Consider the following 17,942-nt stretch of genomic DNA (forward strand, 5'->3'; position numbering starts at 1 on the left):
TTATATTTTTTTATATATTTTTTATATTTGTTTTTTTTTCTTAAAACATTTTTTTATTATAAAATTATTTCTTTATATATTAAATTAATAAATTTAAAATAAGCATAAAGAAAAAACATTTATTTTACATATAATATGTAAAAACAACATAAATGACAAGAATTGAAAATTAAATTTACATTTAAAATTAAGTTATATGAAATTAAATATTATATCTATTATACATATATATTTATCTAAGAAATCCTATTACTTGTCTTTGCCCAAGTTGACTTTCTTCTTTCAGTGCTTTCATAAGGCTTTCATTTAAATTTAATCCTATATTCTCACCCATCTGAAAACAATTTTGTTATTGATATATATATACACACATACACACATTATTATTATTATTATTATTATTATTATTATTATTATTATTATTATTATTATTATTATTATTACTATATAATTTTAATTAAATAATTTTAATTAACATAGGACAATATTATTACTTGTAACATTTTCTTGAAAGTGCCAGGTTGAATACTTCCATAACCTAATTTAATTACTGACGAGATTTTACCATTTGGTAATACTGATATGATTATGCTACTTGCACTACATACTTCTTCTTCTAAAGTTGGATCTATAATATAATTATCACCAATCTATAATAAAATTTAAATAATTTAAAATGGAGATAATTTTTAAACAAAATAGAATATTTTTTCAAATTATTCATAATATGAAAATATAATATAAAATAATATAGGTAAAAAACATACTTTACATAGTGTTACAATAATTGGATAATTACTCGTATCTAATTGAATGCAATCATAAGGATCATCTGATAATTCAATATCTGGTTCTCCGCCATCAAGAGTTGCAGCTGTAATTTTTGGTATTTCCGTACTATTTAATGCAGCTTTGACTGCAATTCCTACTGCATCAAAAAGATTACCACCACACTGAAGAATCTAAATATATAATTTATTTTTAAAATTATTATTTTTAAATTATTTAAATGTTAAAAAATGTTAATATTTAAGCTTAATTTTATTTACCAAGACATCAACATATATTTTCCAACATTTTTTATGAGGTAAAATACATAATGTTCTCAAATCAAAAGCATTGCGTGTTTGATAAGCAGCTGTTAAAATATTACTTATTTCAGTTGCTAAATCGTCACCACCTTTTCCTTCAAATGCTGGAGTAGCAGTAGCAGAACTAAAATATCATAGTATTAATAGTATAATTAATAATCAATGTAAAATAATTGTAAAATAAATATAATTATTTAATTAATATATTAAATTATAAAATTTAATTTAAAAAAATGTATGATTATTCAAAATTAAATAATTAAATTTAAAATTTTAATTAAAAAAAATAATTAGTTAAAAACTAATAAGAAATGTTAAATATATCCAAGATATTCAATTATAAGAAAAATATTATTTACCAATCAACAAAAAATTCCAATTTTCCTTCATTTGGTTTATCAGCATGAGGTATATCAAGTTCTACTTTGATGCCAACAAGTATATCCGTATTTCCTATACGTAATCTTGCTGATCCATGAGTTTGTGGCATTAATTTAGTTTCAATCTCCATTGATCGATATTCACATTGTCGCCTACCATCATTTCTAAAGTCTGCCTTTATAATTAAAAAATTAAAAAATTATATAATTATAAATAATTATAAAATAATTTTTGCTATAAGAATAAATTATACAAATTTATTTTTATATCTATTAACTTACATCTATTCCATGAAGAATGAAAGTTTTTTCACCAGAACTTAAAATAACTTCTGCCATTATAAAATATTTAATTTCTAAATATTTAAACTAATTTTAATCTTATATTTACACTTAAGAAACAAGTATAAATAATTTTAACAATGTTATTACATGTAATATATGCAATTGAGGTTATCTAACCTACAAGTAATACATTAATACATATTACATTTTATTCCAGCAACATTAATGTCATAAATATATTATTCTTAATTATAACTATTTGAAATATTTAATAACATTTAATTATTAATTAAAGTTAATTTATTTATAGAATATAAATCTTAGAATAAATTCTTTTTATATGCTAGTATTTATAAATATGAATTATTATATATCGATTATATTACGAATAAAAAATATTATTTTCATTCATTACGTACGTAAATAAATTATGTGTGTATGTATGTAAACATATCAAATTTTCTAAATTTTTACACTATATTTTATAAGATATAACTTTTTAAGATTAATATGTCTTTTACATATAAACATAAATATTTTTAAAAATATTTATATTTTATTTGTTAAAATTTTCAATTTAAAAAAATTTTATATATTTTTATAAAATAACTATTTAATTTTTATGCAATATATTTTTTATTGCATCTTTTGCTTTTTGCACACCAAGACGAAATCGTCCGTATTCTGGACGAATTCTCATGCCACGGTAATAATATACAAGACTCATTTCAAAATCACCAAGATAATATAAAGCTTCTGCTTTACAATATATTGCATTAGCCATATTTACATTTTTCATTTTATATTGTAATGCATTTTCTGCATCTTGCAATGCTTTTTGTGGTTCTCCTAATAAAAGATGACATTTACTTCGTGCTATTAATGCATTGTTATCATTTGGCTCAAGATCCAATGCCTAGTGAAAACAATAATATATATTAACTATAATTATATTATATATAATTATAATTATACTATATATGTTATATTTAAAATATTAATTTTAATTTTAATTTTATATAGAAGTAATTTTATAAATAATTTGTTTTAATATTTTATGTATAGTTACAGTAAATGTAATAAATTAATATACATATAAGCATATATGTATATTAATCAATATATATGTATATGTATATATATATATATATATATAATTATTAATTTAATAAATAAATATATTCATTAATAATAAAATTTAAAATTTATATAAAAAATTATGCGTACAAATATAAATAAAAATGGCTAATATAAATATATTTGTTTACTAAAAAAATTAGGATTTTATATTTTGCTAAAATTTTACGTAATAAAACAAATTAAAAAAAACGACAAAAATATCAATTGAAATTTCTCAAATACAATTACTTTTTGATTAAATTGTCTTAATTAGCTTCCTATCCTAAAATAGAATTTTTATTTGATAATGATTTTTTTTTATTTTATTAAAGTATTTTATTAAATTAAATAAACTATTTTAATAAAAAAAATTATTATAATATAATAAATAACTGAATATTTAAAAATAAATTTTAAATACAATTACATATTGATAAACAATTGTATCGAAATTGTATCGAAAAAATAAAAATAATATATTCTATTAAAAAGAGAAGAGAATCCACAAGAACCTTATTAATACAATTCATTGCTATTTTAACATCACCAATTCGCATCTCACGTAATCCTAATGTTAATATAGCTGTCGGCTCAGTATCTTCTGGCAATTGTAAATTGCGATCTTGTTTTTGCTTTATTTTCAATGATTGTTTAATATCTTTAGTTCCCATATTTACTGCGGCGGCACGATCTTTATCAGTATATATTTCTTCTTGACGCCGAGCACCATTACTCTGTCGATATCATTTCTTTTTTTTTTGAATATTCATTTCTGATTCGATTGATAATTTATTAAACTTATTTCCCTTTTGTTGTTTCTTATCCTTTTTTTTCTTTTTCCTGTCATTATTAATATAGTTCTGTTTATCATCAGTAGACTCAGTATTGGGATAAAGTTCTAAAGAAGATGAGATTTTACTAAAATTTGAATCCGATTCCTCCTCAGACTGTTTTGAATTTGAAATGTTTTCCGCGAGCGCTCGCACGTAACTTTGTAATAAATCATGATGCTGCATAATTGGATTTAAGAAACCCATAATTTTCGAATCGATAGCGTTGTGCGTGTTCGTAAATTCTGATGCAATTATATCACTCATCATTTGATTTTATATTTTTTTTCTTGAATTTTTCTTTTATTTTTTATTTTTCTTTTTTTATATATATGATATATAACGAAATTAAATTTTTTTAAAATCTTTTTTTAACTTTTTAATAAATTTATAAAATAAAATATAAAAAAAAAATTAATGCTGAATGAAAAAATAAAAAGAAAAATTTATATTTTTAATATACTTTTGTATATATTTTTTTAATTTATTTATTTTCTTTTTTCAAAAAATATTTTATTATTATTTTATTATTAAAAAGTATTTAACTATTATTTATATATATATATATTATATATGAATTATTATTTAGAAAATATTTAAAAATATCACTGGAATTGTTTGAACTTTTTTTATAAATTGTAATTAAATGAATATACTTGATATATTTACGATAAAAAAATAAGAAACTAGTTTCGTGTATTGCGTGTGGAATAGACGTGTGGTTATCGACACCTTTGCGAAGACGTTTTGTTTCCTTAGAAACAATCAACAATACGGGCAAATTCAACATACGAAAATTTCTAATCGTATATATATAAAAGAATTTCAGGCAATTTTAGTACTTGTCAGAAATCATTTAGTTTAGCTGTCGACATTCGAAAATTTCTTCGATAGAAATTGATTCTTAATTTATGGTATGAAGTCTTAAAGATATTTAAAAAAATTTTATTTATTTTTCGCTTTCTCATAGAATACATGTAAAAAAAAATTCATTTATTTTAATTACATTAAAACATATTTTATTATTTATTTATACAAAAAATTATATTATATTATATTATAAAAGATATATATAATAGATAGATAAAATAGATATCAAAAAATTAAACAAAAAATAAAAAATCAAATTCATAACATATTTAATGTTTTAGTTTATTATGTTTAAATATCTCATAAAATAAATTATTAAATATTTTTTAATGATTGTTCCGTAATGTTTTATTAATAAAAAAAACAAAAGTTACTTATTTTGATGAATTTATAGTAAAATCTAAAAAATAAACTATTATGAATGTGTTTTGCTGGTATTTGCAATATGATTACTGTTATTTAATATTATTTTTTATTTTAATGTTATTTAATATTATAAGAATAAGAATTTAAGAAAATCAATAATAAATCAATAACATTCATTATAAATAAATAATAAACTAATATTCATTGTTAATAGTATATTCTATATAAAATAATAATATATCTTTAGTATATTGAAAAAATAATTGATAATTTTAAAAATTGATAATTAATATACATAATTTTCAGTTTATTACATTATAATGATAATATTATATTATAATATAATATATTTAAAGTAAATATTTGTCTTAAATATTTTAAATTTATTTTAAATATAATATATAAATTTTATAATTTGTTAAAAATTTATATAATTCTTAAATATATAAAATATATAAATATATATAAAATAATCAATTTTATATGAAAATTCATAGTATAATTTTTCATATTTTTAAATAATTATAAATCATAATATTTTAAATAATTATATTTTTGTTTTATATAATTTCATATTTTAGGTATTATATTTCTATTTTTATTATTTATTTATTTATATTTATTATATTTTATATATTTTTCTTATTATAATTTAATTAATTATTTGTAATTATTTATTTTTAAATATATTTTTTTAATTTTTTTTATTTATATTTATTGAAAATCAAGAGAAAAGTATTTGTATATTTTTTTATGATTGTAAATAAAAGTAAAAATGCTTTAAGAATTAAAACTTACTTTATTATAAAGATATATAGCCTTATTATAATTGCCATTTTTTATATGGATCATTGCTTCATCTACAAATAATTTTTTTTCTATTGAAATGAAATGCTTTACTTGCGATTTTACTTTGCCATGATTTACCATGATATTGATTTAAAACCTATAATATATTTGTTAAACATTTATATATGTAATTAATGTATAATTAAAAATTCAACATTTTTGTAATTAAATCTAATATACATTATTGAATAAAGCACTTAAATAAAAAAAATAATTATTGAATGTTCAAAATATCAAAATATATTTTAATACAAAAGTACATCTATAGAAGAAAAAATGTTTTAAGAAATTATCTTTTATAGATATTTGATATGTCATTCATTCTTAAATTATCCTTAAATAAAAAATAACTTTCTTAAACAAGTGATTCTTATAATTCTACTTACATAAAATAAATTTTCATATTTTTTATTTTTTTGATATAAATTCTTATCAGATGATATAAACTTTAATTTACATCCCAAACTTTTCTGTCTATACTTTTTATGTCTCCCTACTCTTGCTAATCAAGATTAATCAATAGGAGAGTAATAATAGAAAATAAAGATGACTATTTTTTTACGACGTTTTATCAACAAATAAAACGCGAATATTGTCTTCGTTATCTTTGTATTATATTTTATATTATAAATTGTAATAATTTTAATGAAATTATACTTCTTATAGTATAATATATAATATTTTTAATTTTTATAAAACTAAATAATTAATATTAATTCTTTAAATTTTTAATTTTATGAAAGAAAGATAAAAATATAATTGTTAAACATTAAAATAAATAATAAATTTTAGATAAATATTGCTTATTTTACTTCATAAATTTAAAAATTTTTAGATTAAAATAAATTTTTAATTTATTATTAAAAAACTATGCATATAATTGTAATGATAATTTTAATAGAATTAAAATTTATAAAATAAAAAATTTTGAATAAAATATTTTTTATTTTTAAAATTATTTGACAAGAACTTAAATTTTAATGAAAAAATAAATAATTTGAAATTCAATATAAAAAATATATATAAAAAAGTGTATAACAAGATTTTATTAATAGACAAAATTTTAATAACGATTAATTAGTTAGTAATAAAAATATATTAAATATATAAATATATTAATATAAATATATTAAATATATTAAATAGTTATAAATATTAAGGTATACTATAATTTTTTATACAAGTAATTTATTTACATTTAATTATATATTATCTTTGTTACTATAAATTATACTATATTATTGTGATGGTTTCCATGGTATAATTTTTGGTTTTGTAGTAGTATAAGGCATATAAGCTTTGTTGGTACCACTTAAATTTGGTTTATGATCTGCCATCCATTTATAATTTGGCCGACTTAAATCTTTAGAAGGAATTAAATCTGTTTTATAATGTAACCATCCAAACCATTCTGCTGGGACTTGAGATCCGTCATAATCCAAATAAACTGCTTCAGAATATATCACCCATCGATTTCTACCTGTTATATGACAACTTTGATTATAAGTAATTTTTCAAATTTATATTTTTTTAACTAAATTTAATATTAATATAAAATTAATATTTTATTTAATATTCTTTTTTTTTAACTAAATCTTGTTATTGTAAAAAAAATATGTTTATTATAATGATAATTATTTAATTGAAATAAGAAAATATAATGATAATTTAATATATATAATAATATATATGGATATATATAATTATATATATAATTATATATATAAAATATTTTAGTATATTTTTAATATTTAAAAAAAATAAATTTGAAAATTCACATAGTACAAATAGATAAAAAATATTATTTTCAACAAACTTAAATACAATGATTTTTATATAATATAAAGAAATAAACAATAATAATTAAATAATAAATATATAATAAAATAATTTCATAAATAAACGAACAATGCAAAAACAAATTTTAATAAGTTATAATTTTAATAAATTTTAATGCAATATTTTAATAAGTCATTGATATATTCATCAGACTATAGTATATATGATCTATATATAAATGAAACTAAATCATAATATAATATATCATAATTATATAATAAATCACCATTTACTCATCAACTTACCATAAAATAATGAATTATTTTCATAATATTTGTTTCCATATTTGTCTTTACCTACTAATGTACCTGCTTTTAAAGTATCCGTTCTGAAAATATTTGGAATATAACATTATAATAATATAATATTATAATAATATAATAATATATAATATATAATTATTCACATTAAACTATTTTTATATATTTATATAATAAATAATTTGCAATACCCTATCAAAATCAATAATTTTATATTTATAAATATCTATATATCTTACAAAATTAGATTTGCCAGTGTAGAGTTTTCTAAGGCAACAATTATAAATAGAATTGATAAATACGATAAATACTATTTAAATAAATATATATTATAATAACCTGAACAAAGTATAAATAGAATTTAAAATACCACCATTTGCTCTTATTATATTCCATAGATTATAAATTTTATCCACTCCTAAATATTTCGCCATATTTGTTTCTAAAGATATACATTCACCATATATATATATATTCGTACGAACATGTGACTTTAACTATATAAATTTTATAGATGTCTTACTTTAATAAGAACTTTGCATATACTTTTTTATATAATATAAATGTTTTTTTTATTTTATAAATATATAATCAATCTTATGAAAATACAATATAAAATTATCAAAATATAAATTAAAATAGTTTGTTGTATTATTGTCTGATTTTACATTTCAAAAATATATATATTTAAATAAGTATATTTAAATAAAAGAAAATTATAAATAGATATTTCTTGTAAAATTTTAAAGCATTATATATATTTATATATATCATATATATTTCATGATATTAGGAAACAGCTTAAAGAAATATATAAATAGTTAAATTTAATTATAAATCTATTTTTAAGATACTAATTTAAATAATTTTTACATGTATCAAACATTAATAAATAACATTTTATTTTTACATTTGTTACAATATATATATTTTAATTTATTTAATATTTAAAAAATATTAAATAAAATAAATTTTATTTTATTATTTATTACAATATTTATTTTATTCTATCTATATCTAAAATTAATTTATTTTAATTTATAAATATTTATAATTATAAATAATTTATAAATATCATTATTTCAAATTCTTAAATAAATCTTTTTAAATTTCTTAGATTGTAATTTTGAATGCGTTTGTTTTTTATATATTTACTATATTCATTTACAAAATTTAAGTTTCATTATATCAATATCAATTTAATAATCATATTATTTAATAACTTAAAAAATTAATATATTTTTTGTAAATATTAATTTTAATTAATTTTCGCTTCAAATGACAAAAATAAACATAAAAATAAACATTTCACAATGCAAACATTAACAATAAAAAAAAAGCAAAATAAATATAATAAGAAAAAAAATAATCATAAGGAAAAGAAGATATATAAAGATAAAGTGAATAAAATTAAAAGAGAAAATAAAGAAGAGGAGAATAAAAAAGATGATGAAAAAAAAGAAGCACAAAAAAAATTTAAAAAACCAGCTGAAGATGTGACAGTATTTACTTCTGCCATCGATCCTTATGATGCTCCTTTACAATGGTGGGAAACCGAACATATAAGATATGCGTAAGTTATAATTTTTATTGCTCATATTAATTTTTTATTATATTATATATTTCAATTTCTTGTATTTACATTAAAAATTTATATATAAATCAAGACATGTTTTTTGATAATTTTAATAATTATGTAAATAAAAGTTTAATAAAAAATAAAATATTAAAAACAAAAAAAATTAAATAATATTATTAAATTATTTGTGTAATATTAAGTACAATTATAGATTTTAAATTCTTGTAAATGCGTATATATAAATATATGTAAAAATTAATTTACGTCGTCTCATAATAATAAAATTTATAATATAATGTTTATAATTTATAATTATATAAATTTATAATAATAAAATATTACTATTTTTTTTTAAATCTTATCAATACATTTATTATAGAATAAATTATCCACCAGTTAAATTTCGATTAGAGAAAGTGATGGGAAGTCATATTGTACGATTAACTGATCGCAAATATATGATACTTCTTATGGCTAAACTTTATGAAGATCACGTAGAACAACAAAATATTCGTATCGAGAAGAGAAAGTTACCATTGCCATCGATGATGTCTCGATTATTAGAAATTTCTTATAAAACACTTTTTGAAAAGATGCAAGAATCTGGATATGATAAATTAAAACTTTATGAATAAAAAACAATTATAGTTAATATTTGTGTAATGTGATAAAATTAAATATAATATGTTATATAATAAATATTAGAAATATTAATTATGCTGATATATTTTTGTTTTTATTATATATATTATATAAAATTTTCTTATTATTTATATTTTTTATTTATATTATTTATAAAATTGTTATTTTCTTATTACATAAAATTTTATTTATATCATATTATTACATAATGGGAAATAAAATAATTAAATATTGTAAATATTGTAAATATTTAATTATTTTATTTATATCTACACATATCAATCAAAAATTTTATGATTCCAGAATACAGATTGTTTTCACGAATCATATAAACTAGAAGAAATTTTAATTTTAGATTCAGGAACATATTTATATTCATGATTAGACCATCCAAGTGTTGCCAAATGATTACTAAAAATTAAAGATGTTTTACATTAAAAAATTATTAATAATGTTCATTTGTTTATATATAAATATGATATATATATATTAAAAATAAATTTAAAATTTAAATTTACTTATGTATTTCTTTTAATTCGTATTTTTTAGGTGCTTTTAATCGTGGTTCAAATATTGAATATTCTATTGGATAATAATACATATGATAATGATCTATATGAAGATTTTCCTTTACTTCTTTCCTTTCCTTTAATAATTGCAAAAAATCTCTTAATACATTCCTAGGACTATAAAATATAAATTGTCAATGTATAATATATTTTCTTTGCTAAATATCTGTAATATAAATAATTAAGCTAATTCAAAATAATCTAAAATATTAAATTTAATATAATTTGATATAAATCTAAAAGAAATATAAATAAAATATATTCGATAAATAATAATTAATTTGATATAATATTAAATATACCAATAAATTTCATTTGGAAAATAACTTTTCAAGATTTGCAAGATTAAAATTTAACTTCACTTACAATCCGAAGAGGAATCCTTGAGATATAGTAACCAGCAATCCCATTAAAATTAAAATAAGCTAAAAATAATTTAAAAAATTATATAATTTATAAAATTTATTAAAATTTAAATATTTTTATGTTTGTTAAATTTTGAATTAAAAATATATTTTATACGTTAATAAAATTACTACTATAATTTTAAAAACAAAAGTTTTACTTTTTGAAGAACAACTTTTAAATTATGCACGAAATATCTATAAAAAGAAATATGGATTTTTTAATCAATCACAATATGGATTTTTTAAAATATCAATGATTATTCAAATATCAATATATTATTAAAATGTAAAATAATCATATGATTAAAATATTTATGATTTACTTGTGACAATAATTTTATTTTCATGATAAAATATCAATTTGTAGATTCTAATAGTTGTCTTCGATGTGGATCATAGAATAAACTAATAATTCCAATAAAGCAGGTTGTCCTTATATCTATCCGCTTTCCTACTCTCTTTTTCTTCGAATACTTTTCGTTTCTTTTGTTCATAGATATTTTTACTAGATTTCTTGTTATTAAAGGAAAGTATAAATATGTAGAACTATCTAATTATTTAACGATTTCTACTTTCAAAATAGAATGTATTTTTTGCTTAAAAAAAAAATTAATATTTTACTTGATTGTTTATTTAAAATTGTTAGCAACAATAATTTATGAAGCTATAATGAAATAATAATCTTTTATTAATTTTAAATGAAATAATTTTATATTTTATATTTGTTATTTAATTTATATTATTGTATTAAATTAAAGATATTTAAAAAAATGCATCTTTAATTATTATTATATTATTAATTATTACATTATATATCTATTGTAGTATATAAATTTTATAATTATGTTATTGCATATTTAATTATTCGGAATTTCTAATCTATAAAATATTTTATATAAATAATATTATGTTAAATTATATACTTTTTTTTAATTTTTTTTATTTCCTTGATTATTTTAAATTATATACTTTATGATTGTTTTCTGTTAATTTATAAATATATTTATTAACAAAAAAATATGTTCACATAGAAAAATAAACTGATTATGAAATCAACTTCTATCTAACTGTATAATTTATAACATGTAATATAATATATACAAATATATAAAATAAAAATATATTCGTTTTAAAAAAGAATAAAAAAGAAATATATAGTAATAATAAATACATCTTTTTATATAATAAATAAAATAATTTATATATAAAGAAAAAGAAGAAAAGAAAATTATAATATTTTTAAGTTTACTTCTAAATTGCTATATTTTATAATTGTGATTCTTCAATATCTGATTATTTTATCTGATTATTTTATCATTTTTCTAGATTTTTAAATCTAGAGAAAGTTTTTATTGATATTGGTTTGTTATTATATATAACCTGAACCTTTTACTTTGATTTTTCATAATATATATATAAATAAATTTTATATATAAATATATTTCATCTTAAAATATTACATTACATGATTTGAAATACACTGATTAATTTAATAATATATAAAATAAATATAATTAATTAATAATTTTTATATTGAATAAAATATATTTTAATACCGAATAAAATAAAAATTATACCAAATAAAAAATTCTAATTATTGTAGATATTAAAGAATTTTATTTTAATAAATTTGTAATTTACAACTTTAATTTATTTCACAATATTCATTGATAAATAATATTTTACAAAAAAATATATTATAAAAACTACATAACAAAATAATTACAAAAGAAGTGAAGTACAAAAAAGTTTAAATTTATTAATTTCTATATTATTCGAATAGATGGCGTGTTTGTTTGAAATATCCGCTAGTAAAGTCATAAAGTCATATCTATTATTATATATTTTTTAATAAATATAATTTGATAAATGAGAGAATGTTATAATATTTTTCTTAAATATTTAAAAGATTAGCGATTATGTTTTAAAATATGTAATAGTAATTAATGTTAAACAAAGTGTGAAGTTCTTTGTACGTAATATTCAAAGTGCGTAGTTCATCATTTGCTTCTAACTTCCTTTTACAAAAATTACATTTGTATGTAAGATACCAATTTAAAACTATCATAGTATATATAAAAATAATAATATAAATATACACATACATATATTTTTTTTTCCAGTAGTATTTAAAACGTTATATAAATATCAACTTTTTTATTTGGTTAATTATTTGATGTATATATAATAGAAGTCGATATGTTGATTAATATGAAACGCATCTAATGTATTTCTTCTCTTTTGGTGAGTAGTGCATATGTATTTACATAATAAATAATAATTTGTATAATAAAATAGTAATTCGATAAAAAATATATTTATGATGAGTGTAATTCTTTTATTACAAAATAAAAGTATGTAAGTTTGCAATGTAAATAATTACAAAGTATATAATTAATAAATCTATTATCCATTATAATATTTCCATAATGAGAGAATATATACTCATATGTAGATTATAGGCATTTTTATGCACATTTCTTTTACTATTTAATAATTTTTTGAAAAATATTTATTAAAAAAGTAATCAACTATTTTCATATGTCAAATATGATTTCTAAATATATATATATATGTATGTGTGTGTAATGTCTATGATTTCTTTGTTTTATTTATCATTGAGATTAAAATTATAATTATTTTTATGAAATAAAATTTTTTTTATAATAAATAAAATATTTATAATATATATTATTTTAATATTAATTTAAGATAATGAATTAAGAATATTATGTATGATATTTAGAAAATAGGTTTGTTAGAAGAATTTTTTTATCACAATGCTAATCTGACAATAATCTGACAGTTTTTAAAATAATTTATAAAAATAGATTCTTTATTTATTAACAAAAAAATATTGAAATTATATTATTTTGATATTTTTTATTCTTATTTTATGTATAGATTTTAATTGGAGCATGTACCAGACTTTATGGATTACAGTCATAGCGTTTGTATTTATAAATGCTGAAAAATGCCACCAAAACAAAGAAAAATAGCTATTATGGGTTATAGATCCGTAGGTAATATAATTTGTTATTGTAATTAAATTATTTTAATAATTTAATAAATTATGTAAATAAAGCTAATTTATTTGATAAATAATTATATTAATAATTAAATTTGTATATATCTTTAAAAATTAAATAAAAAATGAAATTTTATTACATTATAAAAGTAAAAATTATACAAATTTTAATTTTAAGAAATATAATTCATATATATCATCATGTTGTATATATAAAATTATATATATAATATGATATCCAAAAATATGTTTTGAATAATAATTTTTTTATTAATCTTAATAGGCAAGTCATCACTGAGTATACAATTCGTCGAGGGACAGTTCGTGGATTCATATGATCCTACTATAGAAAATAGTAAGAAGTACCTGTATCGTCTTACACGCTACTTCAAAGATTTCTAATGACACTGTTAGTAGTATTTTCTGCACATTTTGTTAGTAATTCATGCTGTAAACAAGCAATAGATTCATGAAAACTTATTATTGAATGAGTAAATATTTTATTGAATGTACTAAATTTAATGAGTAAAAAAAATTTTTTGAAATAAAAATAAAAATTTTTAATATATTCATATTAAAATTGATTATCAACTTTTTAAATTAATGTTTTTTTTTAATTTTAATTATTTATAATATAAAGAATCTATAAAAAGTTGATAATTTGTGATGAATATGTTAAATCTATTTTATTTTTATTTAATAGAAATTTTATTCAAAGATAAGAAAATTATGCAAGACAAAGTTAAAGTTTGCTTTATATTTCAAAGATATATTTTTTTAATACTTCAGTTTCAAAATTGAATATAAATTTTTAAAAGATTCTTTCTCTCTCCCTCTCTCCCTCCCTTCTATTCCTTCTCTCTAACAATTAATTTATTTTTTAAATATATATTAATTTTAATTATTAATTTCTTGCAAAAAATTTTCTTATATAATTTTTTTTATTTTTATAATTTTTATTCTAATAAAATTTTTTTAAATTTGGTTATACATAATATATATATATAAATGTTTACACATTAATAATAATAGAAAATAATTATAAAAATATAATTATTATAAAAATATAATTATAAAAATATGATAGAATTTTTTCTTTTTTTTTTTAATACATAAATTTTATTCTTTTAAATTCAGTCTATATATATATAAATTATAATACATTTTGTTTATTAAAGTTTAAAATTTAATTGTATTTATAAATAACATTTTTTAATTATATATGTATTTATGTGCTATTTACAATATTTTTCTCTATAATATGTGAACATATCAATTTATATATTTTAGTATTATTATTTACAATAATTAAGGTAATAATTTAATATTATACATAACATTCATGACTTAATATTCATGTTGTATTTTAAAATTTTGATTTTAATAAGATTATTTTACATGTAAAGTAACTAAAATTAGTTTTTTTAATTAATATTATTATTATTTTAAATTAATAATTAAAATTAAAAATTAAAAAAATTATTTTATAAAGTGTTTACTTATATATTTCATTTTTATTTTATAAATTATTAATGAAATTTCTGCTTATTTAATTATTGAAAATTTTTATATTCAAAGAAACTAGTTATTATTAAGTTAATTCCAATTTTTTGCAATAATTAAATTTTTTTTGTGTATAATATATATAAAATCTTGTTTGTTCTCTAAGATATTAATATTAATATTCATTGTAAATGTTGATTAATATTACATATTTTTTGCATTATTGTGATTTCAAATGCAAAATAAGTAAGTTAAATAAAATATATGCATATTATATAAATTTAATATTCATTTAAAAAATAAATATAATTTGAAAAATAAATATAATGAAAAATATATATAAATATGTTACTTATACAACTTAAATAACGTATATTTTATTTATTTAATAACTTAATTGATATATTATTTAATAATTTCGTCATTACAAATAAATAAATAAAAAAGTTTAATTGTATAATATAATATAGAATTATGTAATGTTATATAAAAATTTGGAGACCTTCATGAATTTGTTTGGTTTTCATGAAATACTACTCAGTTTTATTTTATTGTACTTTATATACAAGTAATGTTCAAGTACAGAAAATATTTTATTAATTGAATTAGTTTACATTATGTGCGGTTTGTATATAATTTAGGAAGTACTATTAACACTACAAAATTAATGTTGTTACAGCATGATACATTATTAGCAATATGCATGAATTCTTGAGTTATTAGTTTTTTTATTCTATATAAGATTTAAAAATTATACAAGATTTATTTATAATTGTGTATATGTAATATAGTAGCACCTTACATCTTATCATTAAATTTTTCTTCAAATTAAATTAATAAAAAAAAATATAAACTTTTTATTAATTAAAGATTAATTCAATTTATTAAAAATTTGATATAAAGATTTAAAAGATGTGGGTTCTACTGTTTTATTTTAATTTATTTTCTTATACAAATAATTTAAATATATATTCCAGCATTTACAAAAAGTACTCGAGTAAATAGTCAAGATTATGAAGTTAAATTGGTAGACACAGCAGGTCAAGATGAATATAGTATATTTCCAACACAGTATTCTATGGACATTCATGGTTATGTCCTAGTATATAGCATAACCAGTGCTAAGAGTTTTGAAGTTGTACAAATTATTTATGACAAGTTATTGGATATAACAGGAAAAGTCCAGTATGTCATTATTATTTGTATTATTAATTTATAAAAAAATTAGTAATAATAAATATTTTAAAAATATTCTTTAAAAATTTCAGTGTTCCAATTGTATTAGTAGGGAATAAAACAGATTTATATGTTGACCGAATGATAACAACAGAACAAGGTAAGCGATTGGCAGACTCTTGGCATGCAGCTTTCTTAGAAACAAGTGCAAAACAAAACGAGGTAAGTTATTTTATTTATTTCTTTTTTTTTCTTTTCTGAATTATTTAGAAAAATTCTAATTTAATTTTTTAATATTGGTTCAGTCTGTTGCAGATATTTTTCATACACTATTAATTGAAATTGAAAAAGCAGATGGAAATGTACAAGAAAAATCAAATTGCATTATTTCCTGAACTATATTGCTAAAACCATACATTATAATATAATGTAAATGTATAAAACCAAATAACAAAATTGGCATTGTATTAATATACGTCCAAAAACAAATTAAGTGTAAAAAATATCAAAAATATAAAATAGAACATGTAAAACAATTGTCTCTTTTTGTTATATAAATCAAAAATATTATAAATATTATCGTCTATTTGACGATAAAATATCCGATTATAAATATTCTTATTATTTATTTTTGTAATCACTATTTAACAAAAAGAAAATTGAATTGTTTATGTTTATTGTGTTTAAATATAAAATTTAATATTTTAGATACAATTTTTATGAAAATAAAATATTCATTAACTTAAATTTATGTAATTGATGTTTATATTTATATTCGTTAAAATATGTTGAAAAAATTTTCATTATAAACAATTTTTAATATGTATTGTAAATGTTATTATAAATAATATATATAAAGCAAAAATTAATTGATATAATATAATATAATAATATTTGATAAAAAATAAAAATATATGGGAATCGTAAATATTTTTTTTTTTGTTAGTTTTTTATTACTATTATATAATAACGTATCAAAATATCTCTTGAAGATAAATTTTATATAGAAATATAGATAAAGAGAATAAATATACGGAAATGAGTAAAAAAATGCTATATATTTAAAACATCTAAAATATTATAAATGGAATTATAAAATAAAGATAACATAATAAAAATATAAAGATATAAAAGCAAGAGAGGAATAAT

The 17,942-nt window shown here is 16.7% G+C and overlaps 5 protein-coding genes across 16 annotated transcripts; 2 read left to right on the plus strand and 3 right to left on the minus strand.

The window, feature by feature from the left end:
- Window positions 1-99: 99 nt before the first annotated feature.
- Window positions 100-6,411, minus strand: LOC108001980 (exosome complex component RRP42). 3 transcript variants are annotated; one of them, XM_062087019.1, is made up of 9 exons: window positions 6,177-6,411; window positions 5,740-5,887; window positions 2,547-2,672; window positions 1,754-1,933; window positions 1,451-1,647; window positions 1,050-1,215; window positions 768-962; window positions 495-650; window positions 100-334 (listed from the first exon to the last, which is right to left on the minus strand). In XM_062087019.1, the coding sequence occupies exons 4-9, from the start codon at window positions 1,808-1,810 to the stop codon at window positions 233-235; spliced, it is 873 nt and encodes a 290-aa protein (XP_061943003.1). In that variant the 5' UTR covers window positions 1,811-1,933; window positions 2,547-2,672; window positions 5,740-5,887; window positions 6,177-6,411; the 3' UTR covers window positions 100-232. The 3 variants fall into 3 exon arrangements, with proteins under 3 accessions (XP_061943003.1, XP_061943004.1, XP_016918811.2); XM_062087020.1 differs by having other exon boundaries at window positions 495-628; window positions 800-962; window positions 2,176-2,672; XM_017063322.3 differs by having other exon boundaries at window positions 2,176-2,672.
- Window positions 3,560-10,627, plus strand: LOC114578079 (uncharacterized). 2 transcript variants are annotated; one of them, XM_062087037.1, is made up of 3 exons: window positions 3,560-4,619; window positions 9,266-9,462; window positions 9,848-10,627. In XM_062087037.1, exons 1-3 carry the CDS (start codon window positions 4,617-4,619, stop codon window positions 10,101-10,103), a joined length of 456 nt encoding a protein of 151 aa, XP_061943021.1. In that variant the 5' UTR covers window positions 3,560-4,616; the 3' UTR covers window positions 10,104-10,627. The 2 variants fall into 2 exon arrangements, with proteins under 2 accessions (XP_061943021.1, XP_028524673.1); XM_028668872.2 differs by lacking the exon at window positions 3,560-4,619 and having other exon boundaries at window positions 8,573-9,462.
- Window positions 6,962-8,428, minus strand: LOC133667793 (probable NADH dehydrogenase [ubiquinone] 1 alpha subcomplex subunit 12). The gene is made up of 3 exons (XM_062087042.1): window positions 8,229-8,428; window positions 7,875-7,957; window positions 6,962-7,270 (listed from the first exon to the last, which is right to left on the minus strand). The coding sequence occupies exons 1-3, from the start codon at window positions 8,321-8,323 to the stop codon at window positions 7,029-7,031; spliced, it is 420 nt and encodes a 139-aa protein (XP_061943026.1). The 5' UTR covers window positions 8,324-8,428; the 3' UTR covers window positions 6,962-7,028.
- LOC133667795 (uncharacterized) lies at window positions 10,352-11,752 on the minus strand. Its single transcript, XM_062087044.1, has 4 exons — window positions 11,410-11,752; window positions 11,046-11,104; window positions 10,629-10,796; window positions 10,352-10,521 (listed from the first exon to the last, which is right to left on the minus strand). The coding sequence occupies exons 1-4, from the start codon at window positions 11,431-11,433 to the stop codon at window positions 10,428-10,430; spliced, it is 345 nt and encodes a 114-aa protein (XP_061943028.1). The 5' UTR covers window positions 11,434-11,752; the 3' UTR covers window positions 10,352-10,427.
- Window positions 11,753-12,690: 938 nt separating this feature from the next.
- Window positions 12,691-17,329, plus strand: LOC108002025 (GTP-binding protein Rheb homolog). Of its 9 annotated transcripts, none has more exons than XM_062087036.1 (7): window positions 12,691-13,124; window positions 13,213-13,330; window positions 13,991-14,109; window positions 14,398-14,469; window positions 16,595-16,802; window positions 16,886-17,015; window positions 17,099-17,329. In XM_062087036.1, the coding sequence occupies exons 3-7, from the start codon at window positions 14,061-14,063 to the stop codon at window positions 17,186-17,188; spliced, it is 549 nt and encodes a 182-aa protein (XP_061943020.1). In that variant the 5' UTR covers window positions 12,691-13,124; window positions 13,213-13,330; window positions 13,991-14,060; the 3' UTR covers window positions 17,189-17,329. The 9 variants fall into 9 exon arrangements, with proteins under 9 accessions (XP_061943020.1, XP_061943018.1, XP_061943014.1 ...); XM_062087030.1 differs by having other exon boundaries at window positions 12,860-13,128; window positions 13,210-13,330; XM_062087029.1 differs by having other exon boundaries at window positions 12,862-13,128.
- The last annotated feature ends 613 nt before the right edge of the window (window positions 17,330-17,942 follow it).

Source organism: Apis cerana, linkage group LG1 (genome assembly GCF_029169275.1).
Source record: "Apis cerana isolate GH-2021 linkage group LG1, AcerK_1.0, whole genome shotgun sequence".
Classification (NCBI taxonomy): Eukaryota; Metazoa; Arthropoda; class Insecta; order Hymenoptera; family Apidae; genus Apis; species Apis cerana.